Consider the following 16,054-nt stretch of genomic DNA (forward strand, 5'->3'; position numbering starts at 1 on the left):
CTTTTGGGGAGGGACAAGGTCAAAAGAGAGAATAGAATAAATGGGGGGCAGGATAGGACGGAGGGAAATATAGGTAGCCTTTCACAACATGACTTTTATGGAAGTCTTTTGCATAACTACACATGTATAACCTATATTAAATTACTTGACTTCTCAGTGGGATGGGTGGGAAGGGAGGAAGGAAGAGAAGTTCAGACTCAAAGTTTTAAAAATGAATGTTAAAAATTGTTTTTACATGCAACTAGGAAATAAGATATACAGGAAATGGGGTATAGAAATCTATCTTGCCCTACAAGAAAATAGAGGAGATGGGGATAAGGGAAGGGTGGGGTGTGATAGAAGGAAGGACAGATTGGGGGAAGGGGTAATCAGAACGCATGCTGTCTTGGGGTGGGGGAGGGGAGAGAAAATTTAGAACTCAAAATCTTGTGGAAATGAATGCTGAAAACTAAAAATAAATATATTTTTTAAAAAATAAATAAATAAAGAGAACTTTAGACTAGGCCACCTCTAAGACGCTTTCAGACTTAGAAGTCACCGATCCTAATGAAGAAGCCTGATTAAGGGGATTATAAATTTAAGCAGTGGATTCATTAAACTAAGGACAAACCTTAAAGGGGAATGAGAATAGGACTTTACTTTAAATAGGAAAGAGAACATATGAGCACTTACCTACAGGATTGTTATCTGAGCAATGAGAGGAAAATAAAGGAGCGGGAAGCTTCAAAAATGAATCGGAAGTCTGCACAGGAACACTGTACTATAGAAACACATATAACAGGAAGGTTTAAGATTATTAAAAATAATCAGATATTTCTAAAAAAACAGAAAAATGCAACTAAAATAATGAAATGTAATTTCCCAAAACAAAACTCAATAAAGTTCTTCAAAACAAGGTCTTTTTATTTTATTTTTAGTTCTAGTTCCAAATTCTCTTCAGCCCCTCCCTCATGCAATGAGAATGCAAAACATGATGATATTCATTAAACTTATGAAGTAATGTAAAACATTAGCCGTGCCCCCCCCAAAAGTCAGAAAAATAAAGAGAAAAAAGCCTGCTTCAAATTTCATTCTGAGTCCATCTATCTGGAGGTGAGTTAGCATTTTTTATCATGGATCCTTTCCTTGGAACTGTGGTGGATCACTGTTATTGATCAGAGTTACTAAGCCTTTCATACCTGATTGTCATTACAATATTGTTGAAAATATGTATATTGTTCTGCTCACTTCACTTTGCATCAGTTCATGTAAGTCTTTTCAAGTTTTTCTGAAAACACCCTACTCATCATTTCTTATAAGCAAAATAAAATTCCACCACAATTATAGACCATAACTTGTTCAGCCATTCCCAATTGATTTACAATTGTTTGCCACTGCAAAAGAGCTGCTAAATAAATATTTTTCTACATAAGGTTTTTTTCCCTTTTTTCTTTCATGTCCTTGGGGTTTAGACTTAGTAGCAATATTGCTGGGTCAAAGGGGATAAGGGGATGTACCATTTTAAAGTCCTTTGGACATAGTTCCAAATTGTTCTCCAAAATGGTAGGACCAGTTCCAGATCCCCCCATGCATTAATGTCCCTATTTTTCCACATCTCCTCCAGCATATGTCAATTTCCTTTTCTGTCATCTGAGCCAGTCTGTTAGGCATAAAGTAGTAACTCAGAGTTCTTTTAATTTATATTTCTCTATCAATTATTTAGTACATTTTTTATATGACTATTGATAATTTTGATTATTTCCTCTGAAAACTGCCTGGTCACATCCTTTGTTGATCAATTGGGGAATGGTTCTTATTTTTATGTTTGGCTCAGTTCCCCATATATATTTGAGAAATGAGACCTTCATCAGAGAAACTTGTTTTAAAATGTTTTTTTTTCCCATTTTTCTGCTTTTCTTCTAAATTTGGCTGCTTTGGTTTTGTTTCTGCAAAAGCTTTTTATTTTTATGTAATCAAAATTATTCATTTTGCCTCCTGTGAACATATCTCTTGTTCAGTCATGAATTCTTCCCTATCCACAGACCTGACAGATAATTTTTCCAAGCTCCCCTAATTTGCTTATAATATCACTTTTATGTCTAAATCATGCACCCATCTTGAGCTAATATTGGTATATGGTATGAGATGTTGGCCAATGCCTCATTTCTACCAGACTCTATACAATGTTGATATTTTAAAGGAATAATGGCAAAGAATATGTCCTTTGCATGGCATCTCCTGGAATGTCCCCCCTGGACACGTTCTCCTCACAGAATCCCTCCTTTAAGATTCATGATGTCTTTCCCACTCTCTCAACAGTCAGGATCCACCATGCTTCTTATTTGTATTTATTTTATATTCCTAGAAGACTTAAATAAAGGATTTTAAAAGAAAAGATTTTAAAAACCAAATGAGAGCTATGAAAGGAAGATGTGAAAGGAGAATTAACAGCTTGGTAAAAAAAAAAAAAAACAGAAAACCTTACTAAAGAAAATAACTCTTTGAAAATTAGAATTGGCTAAACAGAAGCTAAAAAAAGTCTATGAGACATTAATAATAAAATAAAGCCAAAAGATTAAAAAAAAAAGGATATGTGAAGCATTTCATAGCAAGAACAAATGACCTAGAAAAAAGGTCAAAGAAAGATAATTTAATACTCAACATCAAAGAAAGATAATTTAAAATTTTCAATGGACTACCTGAAAGCCATGAAAGGGCCTAAATGTCATATTTCAAGAAATCATAAAACAAAACTTCCCACATATTTCAGAACCAGAAGGCAAAGTAGAAATAAAAAAAAATCCACTCATCACCTCCTAAAAGAACCCCATCTCAAAAAAACCCCCAAAACACAGATATATTACAGCCAAAATTCAGACCTCCTAGGTCAAGAAAAAGAAAAACACTGCAAGCAGCCAAAAAGAAAGAATTCAAGTACCATGAAGCCACAGTCAGTATCACACAAGATTTAGTAGCTACCCTTATAAGAAACAGAAAGCCTGGAATATGATATTCCAGAAGGCAAGGGGGGAAAAACTAGGCTTACAATCAAGAATAATCACCCCAGGAAAATTGAGTATAATCCTCTGAGAGGAGGGGGAAGAGAAAAATAGTTCTTTAATGAAATAGAAGACTTTGAAGCATTCCTGATAAAAAGCTCATTTGTATTTGACATACAAATATAATCATCATAAGAAACACAAAAAAGGTAAATATGAGTAAGAAATCATATGGAACTAAACAAAGCTAATTGTTTCCATTTTTATATAGGGAGATGATACATGTTATCTGTCAGCAGTTTATCATTACCAGAGGTCTTAGAGGGAATCTAAACAGAAAGCCTGGGTATGACACTAATAGTTTAGATGATCTCAAAAGAAGAATGAAAATGGAAGAATGGAAAATAGGAATGCACTGGAAAAGGGAAGAATGAAGAAGAAGAATGGGGAAAATTTGTTCAAGGAAGAATTTAAGCAATGGTGGGGTGAGTAAGGGAAAGTAGAATATACTGGAACATCACTGTCATTTGAACCAGTTTAAGAAAGGCATAATACACACAAGTTGAGTACAGAATTCATCTTACCCAATAGGGAAGCAGGAGGGAAAGGGGTTAAAGGAAAAGGACAGCTGGGCATAAAAGGAAGGCTAGATTAAATGAGAGAGTAGTCAGAAGCAAAACAGACTTTTTAAAAAATAAATTGATTTATTAGTCATTTCTTGGCCAATATTTCTTTGTTTTTAATCTTACTTAGTATTTTGTTTTTTCCCAAGTACACGTAAAAACAATTTTAACTTTTTTTCAAATTATTAGTTCTGAATTTTCTCCATCTCTCTCCTCCTCCCCCACAATGAAAAGGCAAGCAATTTGACATAGGTTATATGAGTATAGTCATGCCAAATACATTCCCATGTAAGTCATTCTGTAAAAGAAAACACAAACCAAAAAAACAAAAACAAGGAAAACAAAATGAAAGTATCTTTGATCTGCATTCAGGCTCTACCAGTTCTTTCTCTAGACAGCACATTTCATCCTAAGTCCTACAGAACTGTCTTGGATTATTGTATTGCTAAGAATAGCTAAATTATTCTTGGTAGATCATCACACAATATGCTATTACTGTGTACAGTACTCTTCTGGTTCTGTACATTTCACTTTGCATCAGTTCATGTTAAGTCCAGGTTTTTCTAAAGTATCCTGCTCATCATTTCTTAAAGTACAATAGTTTTCCACCACAATCATACACCACAACTTGTTCAGCCATTCCCCAACTGATGGACATCCCCTCAATTTCCAGTTCTTTGCCATCACTAAAAGAGCTGCTATAAACATTTTTGTATACATATGTCCTTTTCCTTTTTGTTTTTTATCTCTTTGGGATACAGATGTAGTACTGGTATTGCTTGGTCAAAGGGTATGAATGGTTCTATAGTACTTTGAGCAGAGTTCCACATTGCTCTCCAGAATGACTTAATATACAACTTCACCAATAGTAGTACATTAGTGTTTTAGTTTTCCCACATCCCCCTCCAACATAACCAATCTGACAGGTGTGAGGCAGTGGTTCAGAGTTGTTTTAATTTGCATTCTTTCATCAATAGTGATTTATAGCATTTTTATGATTATAATCAACACCCTTGATTATTTTGTCTGAAAATTGCCTGTTCATATCCTTTTATCATTAGTGAATAGAGGAATGGCTTATTTCTATAAATCTGACTCAGTTTTGTATGTTTTAGAAATGTGTTTATCAGAGAAACTCATTGCAAATTTTTTTTTTTGCACTGTAACAATTACCAACTATGTGTTTCTCTCCATCCTATTTTCCCGTTTATTCTTATCTCTCCTTTTAACCTGTCCATTCTCAAGTGTTTTGCTTCTGACTTTTGCCTCCCCCAAACTACCCTCCCTTCTATCAGCCCCCCCCCCACTCTTATCTCCTTCCCTTCCTACTTTTTTGTATGGTAAGATAGACTTCTACACCCAAGTTTGCATATTATTCCCTCTTTGAGCCAATTCTGATGAGAGTAAAGTTTATGGGCTTCCCTCCCTACTTCCTCCATTTCCCCCTCCATTATAAAACCTCTTTCAGACCTCTTTTATGTCAGATAATTTATCCCATTCTACCTCTCCCTTTCCCCTTCCCCCAATGCCTTCTTCTCTCTCATTCTTTACTTTTTTTTAAAGATAATCACAGCATCATACTCAATTCACATATATGCTTTCTATGTCTACTCTAACTGCCCTAATAATGAGAAAGGTTTTAGGAGTCATGAATATCATTTTCCCACATAGGAATATAAAGTTTAATCTTATTGAATCTCTTATGATTTCCCTTTTGCGTTTACCTTTCTCATGTTTCTTTTGAGTCTTTTTGAAAGTCAAATTTTCTATTCAGCTCTGGTCTTTTCATCAGGAATGCTTGAAAGTCCTCTATTTCATTGAATATCCCTTTTTCTCCCCTGAAGGATTATACTCACTTTTCTGGGTAGGTGATTTTTGGTTGCAATCTAGTCCTTTTGCCCTCTGGAATATCATTCCAAGTCCTCCAATCCTTTAAGTTAGAAGCTGCTAAATCTTGTGTTTTCTTGACTGCAGCTCCATGACATATGAATTATTTCTTTTTGGCTGCTTACAGTATTTTCTCCTTAATCCAGGAGGTATAGAATTTGGTTATAATATTCCTGGGAGTTTTCATTTTGGGATCTCTTTCAGGAGGTGATTGGTGGATTCTTTTTATTTCTATTTTAACCTCTGGTTTTTAGAATATCAGGGCAGTTTTCCTTCATAATTTCTTGAAAGATGAGGTCTAAATTCTTTTTTTTTTTTTTATCATGACTTTCAGGTAACCCAATAATTTTTAAATTTTCTAGCCTGGATCTATTTTCTAGGTCAGTTGTTTTTCCAATGAACTTTTTCACATTTTCTTCTATTTTTCCATTCTTTTGATTTTGTTCCTTTCTTGATGTCTCATAAAATTATTACCTTCCACTTGCCCAATTCTAACTTTTAAGGAATTATTTTCTTCAGTGAGCTTTTATACCTCTTTTTCCATTTGGCCGATTCTACTTTTTAAGGAGTTCTTCCCTTCAGTAAATTTTTGCATTTTTCCATTTGGTCAATTCCATTTTTCAAGGTATTCTTCTCCTTATGGGATTTTTGTGCCCTTTATCATTTAGTCTATTCTGTTTTTTAAGGTGTTATTTTCTTCAGTATTTTTTGTGCCTCCTTTACCAAGTTATTGACTCTTTTTTTCATGATTTTCTTGTGTCACTCCCATTTCTCTTCCCAATTTTTCCTCTACCTCTCTTGCTTGATTTTTAAAATCCTTTTTGAGCTTTTCCATGGCCTGAGACCAATTCATATTTTTCTTTGAGGCTTTGGATGTAAGAATTTTGACACTATGTTTTCTTCTGAGTATGTGTTTTGATCTTCTTTTTCACCATAGTAACTTTCTATGGTCATAATTTTTCTATGCTCATTTTTCCCAGCCTATTTCTTGACTTTTAAGTTAAAATGGGACTCTGCTTCCCAAGTAGAGGGGGCACTGTCCCCAGCCTCAAGTTTTTTGTGCAATTATTTTCAGAGGTAATTCTGGGGACCTATAAGTTTAAGGCTCCTCCAAAGTGGTATAATCCAGTGAGAGGTGTGTTTATTACTCTATTATATTGTGCACTGGTTTGTGAGTGACCACAAGTATTCTTTTCAACTCAGGAACCATCACCAGGATCCCTGCTCCACTGTGGTCACAAGCTCTGCTGTGCTAGTGCTCCTCATCACACTGGGCCTAAGATCCAGGACTGCAACCCAGATCCAAATATAGGCAATGCAACAGAGTCCTGCCTCATTGCTAACAAAGCGGCCCCTGTAAATCTCCGTCTGATCTGCTGTCCAATCTCCTTACTATCTGTGGGCTGAGAGGTCTAGAAACTGCCACTGCTGTCACTGATTTAGTCGCCCTGAGGCCTGCTCCTGGTTTGCTGGGGTCCAGTCTGCGCTGGCACAGCCCGCATTGGGCTGTGCTCCTCTCTCACTCTGGTGCAATAACCTTTCCTGCAAACATTGTAAGTTGTCTTGGGCTGGAAAACTGTTTTATTCCATATTTTTGTGGGTTGTGTCATCCTAGAACATGTTAAAAGTCATTATTTAAAGGTATATGGGAGAGGTTTGAAGGAGAACTCAGGTGAGTCCCTGCCTTTACTCTGCCATCTTGGCTCTGCCTCCCAAAACAGACTCCTAATGAAGGAACAAGGAAGAAAGAGAGTATAAAAGAACAGCATGAAGGGAAATAATAAAATTAGCAATCCTAATTATAAATATGAATAGGATCAACTCATGCATAAAATGGAAGAAGATATCAGACTGGATTAGAAACCATAATCCAACAATATGCTATTCACAAGAAACATACTTGAAACAGAAAGATCCATAAAGAGTTAAAATAATGGACAGGAACAACATCTATCATGTATCAGTTAAAGTAAAAAACAGGCAGAGGTAGTTGTCATGCTCTCAGATAAAACAAAAGCAAAAAGAGGTGTAATTAAAATAGATAAACTACATTCTTACTAAGAGGCACCCCAGACAGCGAACCCATGTCAGGATTGAGTATATATGCTCCAAATGGAATAGTGTCTTTTCTCAGTATTTGGGTAGGTGGAGGGACTGTACACACACACACACACACACACACACACACACACACACACACACACACACACACATACACACACAGAGTACAGGCTGTGTTGAATCAGAAGAGATGACATCCACAAAAAAAAGATATAAAAATTAAGGGGTGAGGGAGGAAAATACTGGGAGGAGAAAGGGAGAAATGGAATGGAGTAGGCTATACCTCATAAAAGAGATAAAGAAAAATCTTGTTCAATGGTGGAGAAAAGGGAGAAGAGGAGAGGGGAAAAGTAAAGCTACTCTCTCCACATATGGCTTAAGGAGGGAATAACATGCTCACTAAATCTGGTATGAAAATCTATCTTACACTACAGGAAATTAGGGGAGGAGGCGACAAGTGGGGTGAGGGGAATGATAAAAGGGAGGGCAAATGGGAGAAGGGAGTAACTAGAAATAAACACTTTTGGGAAGGGACAAGGTCGAATGAGGGAATAAAAAAATAAAGGGGGGATAGAGTAGGATAGAGGACAATATAGTTAGTATTGCACAACATGCTTATTATGGAAGTCTTTTGCAAAACGACACATATATAGTCTGTATTGAATTGCTTGCCTTCTCAGTGGGGCTGGGTAGAGAGGGAGGGAGGGAAAGAAGGTGGAATTCAAAGTATTAGAAACGAATGTTGAGAATTATTATTGCATATAACGGGGAAATAAGAAACACAGGTAATGGGGTATAAAAATTTATCTTGCCCTACAAGAAAAGAGAGAAGATGGGGAAAAGGGAAGGGTGGGGTGTGATAGAAGGGAGGGCTCATTGAGGGAAGGGGTAATCAGAATGCAAGGTATTAGGGGGTGGGGGGAGGGAGAGATGGGGAGAAAAATTGGACATATTACAAAGTGATGCATTAGTATTAAAACAATTGACTGAATTAATTACTGAGACTAAATCAGAGACATCTTTAGTTTGGGGAAATGAATTTTACTCTAAGTCTCCTAGAGGCAGGTAACTTTGGGTAAAATTTGGCATTGATGGAAAAGTTAAGGTTTTAATGGCAAATTTGATTTTATGATTGTTATTTAAGCAGGACTAGAACAAGTATAGAAAGGCATGTAAGCCACTTAAGACTTGCCTCAAAAGATGCTCCTTAGCCAATTATAGTCATATCTGAAACCTGGTTATTGGAACTTGCTGTTTTAAGATACTATGGGACTACTAAGTGACTGTTCTTCTGCATCTAACTCCAGGTATGGATAGCAACAAAGGCAGTGTGAGCCTCCAATTGATGATGCCAGTAAGTCTGTGAGATGCTGGTATGAGATGAAAAAGGTGATCTCTTGGAAGGGGTCGGAGAGCGGCTGTTCAGCCTGGGCTGAGGTAGGATTCTCCTGACTCAGTTTCTCCACTGACACCTGGCAGTCTCTAAGCCTCACTGAATGCAAGTTAATAATCTACTCTTGCCTGGAACTGACATGAAATTGGGGAGATATTGTTTCCCTGCAATGTCCCTACCCCTAGTGGCAATTTCCTATAGTCAAAAGGTTAGTAAGCTTAATACCAGATCTATTAAATTATAGATTGTTGGTAGGGGAACATCTGAGGTCAAGTCTAAAATTAAGCTATTAGGCTGAAGACTTTAGACCAACAACAATAAGTTAGGGTCCTTTAATTCTTAGTAATAGTGTGGAGACAATTAGGTTTATGAAGTTAGCATACATAGGTATTATTTGTGTCTCAGTTGGTAAATGTTAAAATAAAAAAAAATAATTCGTTTGTGTTCTATATTGTAAATGCTTTAAAAGAAATATCACTTGACCAAAAGTTGGAATTGTGTTATGAACTGTGTTAAAAATTAAAAATTAAAAAATTAAAGAAGAAAAAAAAAGAAAAGCAATTGTAAAAGACTTAGAAACTCTGATCAATGTAATGACTAACAACAATGTGAAAAGACTGGTGATGAAATATGTCACTCCCCTCCAGACAGAGAGCTGACAGATTCAGAGTGCAGACTAAAGCATATTTTCTTATCTTTTTCTTTATTTATTTGGGGGAGGGCGGGAACATGGCTAATGAGGGAATTTATTTTATATGACTATACATATTTGTAATGGGTTTTGTTTTTCTTGCTTTTTTCAGTGGAAGAGGGAGTTAATTCAGAACTGAAGATAAATATTGAAAATAAAATTGAATTTTTAAAAAAAACTGCTCCTCCAATAAAATCCTCCTCCCCTTCCACACTGTGGCATGGAGGTGACATATTCTTAAAGGCTACTCAGACAGAGCAAAATCTTGGCAAGTGTTACTAAGCTAGAAAAGCTTTGAGAATAAGCCCAATTATGGAAAGTTATCCAATGCTATCCAAAGACCAACCCAGTTAGTTCAGGCTAGTTTAGATGGGCTCATTATCCACAGGGTACAAGCACAAGGTGAGAGATCTTATGACCATGGCAACTCATCAAAATAATCTACTAAGGCATGTTGGGACAGAGGGAATACCTACATCACCAAAATCATACAGCTTCTGAAGTAATGAAGAAGTACACTATGACCAAGTTGGTGCCCATCAATTGGGAAATGGCCAAAAAAACTGCAGCATATGAATGTAATAGAATATTACTGTGCCACAGTAAGCAACAAATATGAGGAATTCAGGTAAACATGGGAAGACTTGTATTAACTGATACAGAATGAGGTAAATAAAACCAGTGTTAACAATACACACAACTACAAAATATAAATGAAAAGAAAAGAGATGAGGCAAATTCCTCTTCCTTTTTTGGAGAGATGGAGGACCAAGCATGCAGAATGCTGTACACGCTATCAGACTCGTCTGCATATTAATTAGTTTTGAGTAACTGTCTTTATTACAAGGGCAGGCTCTCAGGATGGAGGGATATGTATGATGTAAAACCAAAAGGCATCCATTCAACTTATTAAAGTTTATCAGTGGTTCAGAGAGAGAACTGGTGGACGCTAAGTGCAGACTGAAGCATATTTTTCACTGATTTTTTTTGCTTTTTGCTACATGGTTTACGTGGAAATATGTTTTGTATGACCTCACAGGGATAACAGGCATCATACTGCTTGCTTTCTCAAAGGATGGGAGAGTGAAGGGAGAGAATATGGAAGTGAAAGTTTGAAAACAAATGTTATAGTATAAAAATAAAAGAAAATAAAGGAGGGAATAATAAAACCAAGTGCATGGGACAGAAATTAGTTGAATCAATCAATTAACATGTCCAAATTTATATAACTAATAAAACTCTAGCCCTGGTACCTTCATCAGGTAAGCACATCTCTACCGAACCATTGTATATGCCAAAACATCCTTGGTCAATTTGGAAAGCGAGATGGCCACTGGATGAAGTGAGGCAATGTTATACTGGAATTGTATTGGGATCAACTAAGGAGAATCAGTCATGCCTTCTGGGGCCAACATATACTGGCAAATTAGTTTAGATCCTAACATTTGAGTGGCTGGCCAGGTCAGTGGTAGGAGCCATTCCAGTCCTCAAAGAATATAAAATGAAATCTGATTTGAGAAGAGGAACTCAGACATGAAAAGTTAATCCCACTCTATAGTCATATCATAATACGAGTATTTTCCTATATACTGTTGAGGCCAAGAACAATGAAAATAACTATAAAGAGAAGAAGTACATACTTAATGGAGGTTTTAAAAACCTATTTTTGCCCATCCTACATTTTGCATTTGTTTCTCATGCTTTGTTTAACACATATACATTAGTTACAAAACTTAAGTTTACTATGTAAATTCTATATTATCACAAAATATCTTGAAAGAATCTATTCAATTCAAAAACATCTTTTGAGTCTCTACAATGTGCAAGATACTATGCTAAACAGTAGGGATGAGAATATGAAATTAATTAAGCTCCCTACCATAAAACAGTATACACTCATACAGTAAATAAGATAGAGGAAAGTTAATTTCCCAGTGTAGGGCTCTGTATCTCTTAGCCCACCTTGACTTTACTAAAATCAGCCTCTCTACTTACCCTGTATTTAGTAGCAGTTGGGGCATTCAATATAGTTGAGTGAGAAATGTCTGATTCTTTAGTGTTGGCAAAATTAACAGACTTTTTCAAGAAATTATCAAAATCATTCTCATTGGGGAGTTCAGGAATAATAAAGGATAATGCAATTCTGTCTGTTGTGAAAGAAAGCATGTTTGTTAATGTCAAAATAAAACTTTTTCAAGAATGTACCTTCAAACAGAATTAAAACTAATAAAAGAAATATATTCATTTGAAATACACTATCAGGTTAAATGCAGCTATCTCCATGGAGTTCTCTTCCATATCCTTGTCATTTCATCTCTATGAGATTTAATTTCCTCCTCTGTAAAACAAGAAGGCTACACTCTATGATTTGCAAGGCTCCTTGCAAACCTGCCATATCCTTCTGTTGTTCCACCTGCTTGGATCTGGGCAAGTCTAATGTTCCAGCAGGCTGGGTCTATTTCTCACTGCAACATGGAGAGAAATCTAATATGGCTCCTGTGTAATGGAGCCATGTATAAAAAAGTAAAGGTCCATTCTATTCTCCACCCTACAGGCTAGATCAATAAATCCATCTTACGTTTGTTTTGGGTATAAAACAATTCATTTTTTACCTCTCGTGCAGGAAAACAGGGAGAGATTACTCCCCTCACCTCAAAGCCAATTAAAAAAAGAGGCAACTGAGGGTAGTTCTTCTGTGTCCTACAAACCAGAAGAAGGAAAATAAGTTGTGTGTATCCCTGACTATGTTGGCAGGCAGAAAAATAACTCACAGTGCCATCATTTCCTGTTATAAGTTACAAATCAGTAACTTAAGTTCTTGCTCTCTCTTAATTATGAAGGAAAAGTTGAATCACAATCTTACTATCATTCTGATAAAAAAAATGAACTACATAGTTGAAAAATATTTTTAGTAGATAGGTAGTGGCATAAATGAATATCCCTTGTCTCTCTAATCTGTCCAGTGTTAGTGGCATTTTCCAGTACCTGTTCTCTGAAAATGAACCTTGATAAGCCTTGATCAAGGCTAAATGAACTGATAAAAATAAATACTGTTTTTATGCAAATCTCCTCAATAAAAATAAAAGCGTAAAAGGAAACAGGAACTACAGCTACTATTTAAAGCTGTACCACTACAACAAAGAGGAAGTCAAATTAAAAAAAACATTCAGAAAATAAAAATCCAGATAGCTTGGTATACTACAAATTAGGAAAACATAAACACAATTACTTCAAAAGAAAATCCATTAATATGCAGTTATGTTGAGTTCCTTGAGGAGATTTGCAAAGAACACGCTGAAGAGAAGGAATAACTCCTTTGTATGCTAGCTGTATCACAAGGGTTAGACTACTTGGATCCTGAATTCAGGCTTTATTCTTGCTACAAAAGAAGTTTAAAGGAAACTTTTCCCCTGTGTCTTAACTAAATAAACTTTTCATCAGATACTTACAGTTGAGAGTGTAGAGGCAGAAAGCAGATGGATTTGTTTTCTCTATTAAATGAAATAGTCTTTCAGGTGGATGTGCTGTAAAATTCATTTCGTATAAGGCTACCTTCTGAAAGCAGAAATGACTGTCACTTCTAAAAACAAACAAAAAAAGGCTTTAAAATCTACAACATAGTCAGTTTTGGCAAGACTACTTTAAAGTCGTTACATGAACATATTTACTAGGTTAGCAGCTCTACTAAGACTATAGTGAATATATGAAATAGATCCATTCACTGTTAAAGGGTCTGGCATTCTTAATTCTATCTTTCCTATAAAGAAAGAAAAAATCTAGACCATTAAAAATTACCACCAAGAAATTTAGTACCATATGAAGCGGTCTTATGATATAAGAGAGCATTAAACACCATGGTAAAATTAATGGGATAGCAGTCCATGGAGAGTGAGATTACAAAACAATTTTGCCTATAACTGATACTAGGAGTGATTCAAGAATTTCCAGTTTGCTGAATTAAGGTATGAACTAAGGACTATAAGAATACATCATGTGGAATAAGAAAAAACGACTCTGAAACTATCTGATGATTTTTGGTGCTTCTAAATCATAGTCACCAAGCATACAACTCATGGAGGAAGTGACAGATGGTAATCAACATGACAGATGCATGGCCCATATAACAAAGTCAGGAAGATGCAGAAACAGAGAGCTGGATAGTTAACAGGAAAAAAAGTGAGGAAGATGATGCTAGAAGGAATTATGAAAAGATATCTAGCAGAGTAGTTAATGATGATACTGACAAATGATGACTAGACAGTGACAACTGAAAGCAGAAGGTAAAAAGATAATAGGGACAGTAGACCTGCTAAAAGTAAAGAAAATCATCTGATCAGGCCATTCATGCTTGTTTGGTTGCTACTGAGTGCAAACCTTATGTTAGGTGCTTTTGGTGATGAAACAAAGCATAATGCAGTAAATCCCTCAAGGAGCTGACAATCTAGATGAAAAGATAAAGCACACACACAAAAGGGATAACTAACAACACAAAGAAGCAAATGCTAACCACCAAGAGAGTGGTACATAGAACGAAAACAGGGATTCAGAGGCAGAAGACATCCCTTCCAAGTAGGCTGATCAGAGGGGAGGGAGCCTGGCTAGGATGTGAAGGATTGAGAAGATGCAAGAGAGCAGGGAAGTCATAGAGAAGTAGAGAGAAGAGAGAGAACAAAGGTGCTAAGGTAGGGACGTACGAGCACAATTTGGGGACAGTGAACAGAACAATCTACAGATAAAACAGGGTCAGACTGTGGCGAGCCTTGGACTTTATTCTAAACTGACCTGCACAACATATGGCCCATGGGCCATTTGCAGCCCACCAAAGAACTTTGGGCAGAGTGTGAAAAATGTAGGGTTGCCACTGCACACTCTCCTATTTGTTACGTGACCCACATCGTCAGTCTGTCTCCAGCCTAATCTATCTGTGGCCAAAGAAGTTTAGCCTATTTTACTTTTGTCCCCTACTTACTGCCAATTGTGCACACCGTTCTAAAGAGAATCAAAAATCACTAAGGATTTCTAGCCAGGAAAATGACACAAGAGATACACAGTTTAGGAAGGTTAATCTGGTAATGGTTCATGTGATAGGCTGGAATGGAGAAAGAACAGGAGCAGAGAACCCAGTGAGGGGGCTGTCACAATAGTGTAACAATACGATGATAAAGGTCTGGCCTAAGAGAGTCATTGTGAAAACAAAAATGGAAAGGATAGTTATGTAAAGCATCATTGATGAGAGAGATTTTGGGTCAAACTGGACATGCAAGGAAGGAAGGGGAGAGAAGGAAGAGTTAGAAATGACACCAACCAAGGCTCCTAGCACCCCCAGCTCACGCTGGGGTGAATGACAGCACTGTTGACAACAATCAGGAAGTCAGGAGGGAGAGTCGGCTTTGAGGGAAAGGTATTATGATCAGTTGCTGACTTAAGTCTTCACCATCTTCTTTAAGTTCATGAGAGGTAAAATATAGTAAACTTTTGGCTAAGAACCTAACTAACCACTAACTCACTTAATTGGCATTATTCTTTTTTCCCCAGGTAGAGGCAATGATATAAACAAAGATACAGAAGTAGGCATGTACAAAGCATGCTTGGAGAACACTAAGAGTTTTTCATTCTTCCAGCAGTCCTACCCTCCCATTGCCACATAACATTCCACTTTCAGGATAAAGAATAAACAGGTCAAGTTCCTATCCCAAAGAAGGGCAATGCCAAAGAATGTTCAAGTTACCTAATAACTGTGCTCACTTCACACACCAGCAAGGTTCTGCAAGCTGGCCTTCTGCAATATGTGAACCAAGAATTACCAGAAGAGCAGGCTGAGGCACTAGAGATCAAATTGCCAATATTCACTGGATTATGGAGAAAGCAAGGGAGTTCCAGAAAAAAACATCTATTTCTACTTCATTCACTACGCATGGATCACAACAAAATGTGGCAAGATCTCAAAGAGATGGGAGTACCAGATGATTTTAATTGTCTGCTGAGGAATCTGTTTGCAGTTAGAACCAAACATAGAACAACTAATTGGTTTAAGATTTGAGAAGGAGTATAACAAAACTGTGTATTGCCATCTTATTTCTTTAACTTATATGCAGAGTGCATCATGTAATATGTCAGCCTGGATGAATCAAAGACTAGAATTAATGTTGGTGGGAGAAATATTAACAATCTCAGAGACAGATGATACCACTCTGATGGCAGAAAGTGAAGGGGAATTAAGAAACTTCAGGATGAAAAAGGAGAGAGTAAAAGCTGGCTTGAAGCTTAACATAAAAACACTAAGATCTTGGCAACTGGTCCCATCACTTCCTGGCAAACAGAGGGAGAAGGAATGGAAGCAGTGTTGGATTTGATATTCTAGGGCTCAAAGATCACTGCAAGCAATGATTGCAGCCGTGAAATTAAAAGAGGCTTGCTACTC

At 36.6% G+C, this 16,054-nt stretch overlaps 1 protein-coding gene across 2 annotated transcripts in view; it reads right to left on the reverse strand.

Annotated features, from left to right (window-relative positions):
- TCTN1 (tectonic family member 1) overlaps window positions 1-16,054 on the reverse strand; it is a 50,142-nt gene that overhangs the window by 20,523 nt on the left and 13,565 nt on the right. For both annotated transcript variants that reach the window (XM_072600473.1, XM_072600474.1), the window contains exons 3-5: window positions 13,083-13,213; window positions 11,629-11,780; window positions 673-760 (exon numbers count right to left, since the gene is read on the reverse strand). In XM_072600473.1, the coding sequence (XP_072456574.1) occupies window positions 673-760; window positions 11,629-11,780; window positions 13,083-13,213 (371 nt within the window). The remainder of the gene's footprint in view (window positions 1-672; window positions 761-11,628; window positions 11,781-13,082; window positions 13,214-16,054) is intronic.

Source organism: Notamacropus eugenii, chromosome 4, assembly GCF_028372415.1.
Source record: "Notamacropus eugenii isolate mMacEug1 chromosome 4, mMacEug1.pri_v2, whole genome shotgun sequence".
Taxonomy (NCBI): Eukaryota; Metazoa; Chordata; class Mammalia; order Diprotodontia; family Macropodidae; genus Notamacropus; species Notamacropus eugenii.